The sequence below is a fragment of the Mustela nigripes genome, chromosome 1, assembly GCF_022355385.1.
Source record: "Mustela nigripes isolate SB6536 chromosome 1, MUSNIG.SB6536, whole genome shotgun sequence".
NCBI classification, from domain to species: Eukaryota; Metazoa; Chordata; class Mammalia; order Carnivora; family Mustelidae; genus Mustela; species Mustela nigripes.
Window position 1 is genome coordinate 259,342,378 of NC_081557.1, and position 6,980 is coordinate 259,349,357.

General features: G+C 38.3%; 1 protein-coding gene across 10 annotated transcripts in view; it reads left to right on the forward strand.

Moving 5' to 3' along the window:
• The window catches only part of RUFY3 (RUN and FYVE domain containing 3), an 81,500-nt gene that overhangs the window by 52,739 nt on the left and 21,781 nt on the right, over positions 1-6,980 (forward strand). For all 10 annotated transcript variants that reach the window (XR_009401244.1, XM_059384965.1, XM_059384984.1 and 7 more), the window contains 5 exons: positions 80-181; positions 1,706-1,829; positions 3,448-3,509; positions 5,295-5,360; positions 6,556-6,625. Coding sequence is in view for 9 of the 10 variants with exons in the window: in XM_059384965.1 (XP_059240948.1) it covers positions 80-181; positions 1,706-1,829; positions 3,448-3,509; positions 5,295-5,360; positions 6,556-6,625 (424 nt within the window). In the remaining variant the exon portion in view is untranslated. The remainder of the gene's footprint in view (positions 1-79; positions 182-1,705; positions 1,830-3,447; positions 3,510-5,294; positions 5,361-6,555; positions 6,626-6,980) is intronic.

Below are 6,980 nucleotides of genomic sequence, written 5' to 3' on the forward strand. Positions count from 1 at the left end.
GTGAGCGAGAGGACGGGAATCTCCCCCACCGTGCTCCAGCTCTGCTACTTTGAGTTGTTCGGTTCCTGTGTTTCTCTAGGACACCGGTAGGCAGAGGAAGAGCCTGGCTTCGCTTGGCATTAATGCAGAAGAAACTCTCAGAATATATGAAAGCTCTGATCAATAAGAAGGAACTTCTCAGGTATGAACATCTTGTTAAACTTTGTTCTTTTCTTGCCGGGTTCTATATCGTATGAGGTCAAATCATAGAAATTTGCCATTTTCACAGATCAAAAACAGTTGATATCGTGGCAGTTTCATGTAGCTCGACTAATACCTTCTCCCACACCTCACACACACACACTCTTGAACAGGTACTTATTTGGTACATATGTTCAGTCTGTCACTGTGGCACATATACAGGGCAGTCCAAAATGTGATAACCCCCCCAAAAACAAGAAAGGCTTTTGACATATTGGCATGTGCCCAGGCTCAGTAAGCCAGGGAAGCAGACATGTAACATGAAATTTAGAAAGAGCATACACAAAAAAATTTACAGATGGATTATAGATATAAACAGGAAAGGGAAAACAGTAAAACTTTTAGAAGAAAATACAAGGTAGACACCATTTTCTTAAATAAGACATAAAAAGCTCTACTCTTAAAGGAAAAAAATTGATACATTGGTCTGCATTAAAATGAAGAACTTCATTTACCAAAAGACACAAGGTTAAAAGGCAACCCACAGAGTGAAAGGAGCTATTTGTAATATATATCTTCAACAAATGATGCGCATTCAGGGTATGCGAAGAACTCCTTCAATCCAGTAAGAAAAAGAGAGCCAAGTAAATGTTAAAATGAGTAAAGGGTTTGAATAAGCATTTCACGAGACAAAATCAAAATGGCTAGTAAACAGAAAACAGGGGGGAAGGGGTCGTGGCTGCCTCAGTCAGTGGAACATGCGACTCTTGATCTCGCCGTCCTGAGTTCAGTCCCACATTGGGTATAGAGCTTACTTTATAAATACGTATCGGGGTGCATGGGTGGCTCAGTCGGTTAAGTTGCCTGACGGTTTCGGCTGAGGTCATGATCTCAGCGTTGTGGGATGGAGCCCTGCCTCAGCCTCCACGCGCAGCAGAGTCTGCTGCTTGAAGATTTCTCTCCCCCTTCCTCTGCCCCTCTCCCCACTCATGAGTGCATGTTCTCTTTCTCTCTCCCTCTCAAATAAATAAATCTTAAAATATATATATATACATGTACATAAATACATATGCATATATATATAAAGATACGTAAGTTCACAAGCTATCATGTAAATGCAAATTAGAATAACAGTGTGGTCACACTACACCTCCGCTTATAAATAAACCAAATCTTTGAGGCAAATTTTGAAAAACCAATTTTTTAAAGATGCTTCAAGATTGAAAAATTGTCCCTTGCATCTCAAATGCAAATAAATATAAGGGAAAAGCATAAACAGTCACTTCAATGAAAGTATCAGTCTCATCACTTTTCTTTCAGGGACTAATATCTAGAGTCTACTCATGCACGTATTGTCTAAAATAAACTTTCCAAGCCATCTGTTTTGGGTTTTTTTTTTTAAGTTTTTCGCTATTATTTTGGTACTCATATTCAACCATGAGGCCAGCATTTTCTGCTCATCTCAAGATTACATCATTGGATTCTTGAAGTTTTATTATTGGTATTGTGTGGATTTCACTTACAGTGAATTCTATGAACCCAATGCCCTCATGATGGAAGAAGAAGGAGCCATAATTGCTGGTCTCTTGGTGGGTCTGAATGTCATTGATGCCAATTTCTGCATGAAAGGAGAAGACTTGGACTCTCAGGTATGCAAAAGAGGCTCAGTCACCACGCGTGTCTCTGAGCTCTGTTATCTCAGAATTTGGGTGGATCGGATCATACCAACCAAATTAAGGGAAATTCTGTGAGTCATAAATTGGATTTGTGCATTTTTGATGTGAATATAAGCAACTTACTTTTCCTTCTAACTTGACTCATTTATGTATTATGAATATTTTTCACATTCTTGTCTTGATTGTAATCCGTGCCTAAAACATTTTATACAGATTGGGGCTCCCAGGTGGCTCTGTCATTAGGCGACTCCCTTCGGCCCAGGTCATGATCTCAGGGTCCTGGGATCGAGCACCGCATCAGGCTCCCTGCTCAGTGGGGAGCCTGCTTCTCCCTCTCTCTCTGCCCCTGCTGTGTTCCCTCTCTCGCTGTCTCTCTCTCTCTCTGTCAAATAAATTATTAAAATATTTTAAAATAATAAAGTAAAATATTTCATACAGACTAAAATGCACACAGAGAGACACAGGCTAAAATACATACACAGGCGTGGCAGTTACGAATACAGACTAAAACTAAACTGTTTAGGTTCGGATTCTGCTGCTTAATTTTTTAGCTGAATAAATTTTGTAGTTAGTTTCTTGATGCATCACGCTTCTTAGCTGTAATACAGGGAGAAAAAAGAATATCTGTATCTATTTCATAGGGTATAGTGAGGAATGAAAGAATTATTACATGTGATGCACCTGGTACAGCGCCTGGCACATATGAATTGCTCAATAAATCAAGCTATCACTTTCACTATGACTCTTTCTTACCCCTTCACTTTCACTATGACACTTTCTCACCCCTTCTCTGAAATACTACAGCAAATTTGTTACTTTATACTCTGAGAAAGTGGAAGAGGAAGTAGGATATTTTGACCTCAATTTTAAAAGAGAAATAAGCTGAATGATAGCAGTCCTGAAAAATTTAGACATATTGCATCAATGTAAGTTTGGAAGAATAAATACCAAAATGTTATAGTGGTCCTCTCGGGTTGGTTGGAACTATGGGTATTTTGTATTACTTCCTTTTACTTATCTGCATTTTCTGAAACTTCTTTAAGGAAATAGTAATTAGAATTTTTAAAACGTTATTCCTAAAAGTGAATAGGGATTCAGTAGCAGAATACTTGAGAGAAACCAAAGAGAAAGAAACTTTAAGCCTTAAATTTATAGTAAGCTTTCTGTTGACTTTCTTAGAGCCTTGTGTTGACTAGCATGATCTGGTCTTCTGGTTCTGTTGCCTTAATCTCGATTCTTTACTTACTTTCATCTGTTCTCAAGTTCTTGATATAATAAAAGTAAAACATTTTCATCCAAAAAAAATTTTTTTAAATTCATTTAATTCATGACAGAGAGGCAGAGGGAGAAGCCGTCTCCCCCACGGAGCAGGGAGCCTGATGTGGGACTCGATCCCAGGACCCTGGGATCATGACCCAAGCCGAAAGCAGATGCTTAATGGACTGAGCCACCCAGGCACCCCATTTTCATCAAAAATTTCAAATAATGGCCATGACGTTATTGCTGTTTTGAATGCCCAGGAAGAGATATTGTATTATGCCTTTTAAAAAGTATCTAATCTTATCTTAAATTTTGAAAATTCTCTCTGTAGGTTGGAGTTATAGATTTTTCAATGTATCTCAAGGATGGGAACAGCAGTAAAGGTAGTGAAGGGTACGTACAGAGACAACGGAGTTTCTTTTTTCTTTAATGTTCTTTGATAGCCTTTAAAGTTTACAACAATGGTGCTTTAACAGATTTGCTGAAAGAATTTCTGATGATATAGTTTTCATAGTCTTGTCAAAAAGAGCTGACTCTTGTGCCCGCTAAACCCTAAGAGAGGTTTTAGTGAAGTGATTTTCCTACAGTGTGGTTCAGGGGTTAATAAAATAAAGGGGTTTATAAAGGAATTCAGTGTTCCATCTCTTGAAGTAGTATTTGAAAACATCGTCTTCTTGATCAGGAGGATTGCCCTCTCGGTTTTGTTAAAACATGAAATATGAAACATGAAGTAGTATTTGAAAACATCGTCTTCTTGATCAGGAGGATTGCCCTCTCGGTTTTGTTAAAACATGAAATATGAAACATGTATTATGGACTTATATGAAACATTGACATTCGGGGTAGCAGAGTGAGGAGTATTTGGGGACCTGCACTACTGTTTCATCTCTTGTAAATCTAAAATTATTTCGAAAAAGTTTTTTGTTTTTTTTGTTTTTTTTTTAAGATTTTATTTATTTATTTGACAGAGAGAAATCACAAGTAGACGGAGAGGCAGGCAGAGAGAGAGGAAGGGAAGCAGACTCCCTGCTGAGCAGAGAGCCCGATGCGGGACTCGATCCCAGGACCCTGAGATCATGACCTGAGCCGAAGGCAGCGGCTTAACCCACTGAGCCACCCAGGCGCCCTCGAAAAAGTTTTGAAAGATCCATATGGTCCTTAGAAATTAGACATCAGATGCATACTGCCTAATACTCTTGATAAATTTAGCAGTTGAAAGCACCATTAATCTGACATTCTTAACTTTGGACATTGAGCCAAGACTACATCATTTTTTCTTTTAGTACTAGAGGTATGTGGCCTTGATTTGACTTTAATTGAAAAGTCTGGCTTTCTAACTTGGCTGTAATAAATTAGTTGGTTCCAGAAGTGAACTTCCTGTTTCCACTCTTTATTTTCTCATGTAACATTAAACACTTGATCTTTGTGAAAGCCTTTTATACCATTCACTTTGAAATGAAATCAACATTGAAAGGCAAAGATATGGCCTTTGGGAATCACAATTATTATGCCAAAATCAGCTTAATTTAATTCCTATGACAAATGGAAAATTGTTGTTATAAGGAGTACTGGCAAAACTTTAGCTAAATCCCAGCCAGCAGGGAGCCACGACAAGGCCTCCAGCATCAGGGACAAGCAGCACCAGGAGACCCACAAGAGACCCCTGGTAGCCCAGCGGGCAGCTTCCGTGAGGCAGAACTCAGCCAGGGAGAGGGCAGACAGTATTGAGGTTTATGTCCCTGAGTCTCAAACCTGACTCTGAGACCAGGAAGCAGAAAGCAAATAATTTTAAATTATTTAAAAACTATACACAACTACACACAAACTAAAAAAAAAAAAAAGAGAGAGAGAGAGAGACAGACAGACAGAAAGAAAAAAAGCTATCAATTACGAGAAGAAAATTTTTATTTTTAAAATGCCTCTGATAGAATGTATAGAATGTAATGTTATACCTATAACCGAAGTTATTAAGGTATGTAAGCTGCAATAAAGGCCTTTTAATGTAGAGAATTTTTTGTTTCATTTTTAAGTATCTGAGTCTTTTGGAAGCGTTATACATCAGGTCTGTCTTTTGGTTCAGTGTGTCTGTACTATGGTTTTCTTTCTGTGTTCTATGAAAAGACTGGGGGAGGGGGATCTTGGTACTTCTAATGTTATTTATTTTATTTCTACACCCAGAGATGGCCAGATTACTGCAATTCTGGATCAGAAGAACTATGTAGAAGAACTCAACAGACACCTAAAGTAAAGAATGAGTTAATACTTCTACTTCCCTGGGGATTCTGTTGTGAAGGAAAGGAGAAGTAAACAGTAAACTGATAAACCATGAGGATCAGTTCAGGCAATACTCAACAAAAATACGGACTTCCTGCTTGCCGGGCACTAAGCTAGGCACTAAATTAAATGTCGTTTAACCATTTTGGTACCTCTAGTGAAAGGCAGTATAAGATTAGTATGTAATTATGACTCTAGTGATTAAATAAGTATGTTCAGTTAAGAATTCTTAAACATGTGACAAACATCCTTAGTTCAGTAGATCCAACCACATATTTCAAGATTGAGCTTGAGCAAACCACTTAGTACCTTTAGATTAGTTGTATCATGTTGGTCCTTGCATTTTTCATTTATACATTGAATTGATGGTATTAACTTACCCTCCCTTTACTATCACTAACATTCATTTACCAAATACTATTTTTCAGAACTGTCCAGAACATGAAACAGTCTGTTGATATTTTCAAGTATATTGGTGTTCTTGCTATGCTAAAGACTGTCAAATAATTCAGAAAAATTAATATACCCATTAACTATTTTTAATAATCCTCTTACAAAGATAATTTAAGTAAAACCTATAGCATGATTATACCAGTATCAATATAAATATTGAGTAGTCTTGATTTCAGCTAGAAAATTCAAAAACAATTTAAGTATATTTTCTCTGGGGACCAAGAACTAATAAATGACTACAGTGAATTATGGAGAGGTTAGTCAAGCAAAAACACACATTTGATAGTGAAATAAAAATGTGAGTTACTCTTTTCATGCCTCAGTTTCTTTATCTATATTGAGGGATCCCTGGTGCATAGGGTTGTTGAAAGGAGTAAATGAATAAGGCAAATAAAAACATTTAGGAAAGTGCGTGGTACATGGCAAGCCCTTGATTCAGGTAGCTTGTCCTTATATGTACGTAAACTTTAAAGCTGAGAGTGCCCTGGATCAGCTCTTTTGTTTCATCCAGCAAGTGCTTTAGTGCAGAGCTCAGTGCCAAGAGTACAGCAGGTACCGTCCACAGCCCCTTGGGACTGTCTTAGAGCCTGCAAGTCCACCGTGAGCTGTGGACATTAGGCAACGGGGTGATACCTGTGATGCTTGTGTACACGGGTAGGACAGGATGTTCTGTTTTTCAGGAGAAATGGTCATGTTTTTCTCCTCTTTACAGTGCTACGGTAAACAATCTTCAGGCAAAAGTGGATGCGTTAGAAAAATCCAACACTAAACTGACAGAGGAGGTGAGTGTTTTGGAAATTCTTTGACCGACATACAGTTTACTAATGTGCAGTAGTGGAAGCTTGTAGCTTGATACTCATCCTTTGCTCATTGAGCAGACATTTGGGTACTGCTTCTTTTTTTTTTTTTTTTTTTTTATTTCTTTTCAGTGTAACAGTATTCATTGTTTTTGTACCACACCCAGTGCTCCATGCAATCTGTGCCCTCTCTAATACCCACCACCCGGTTCCCCCAACCTCCCACCACCCCCCGCCACTTCAAAACCCTCAGATTGTTTTTCAGAGTCCATAGTCTCTCATGGTTCACCTCCCCTTCCAATTTCCCCCAACTCCCTTCTCCTCTCTAACTCCCCATGTC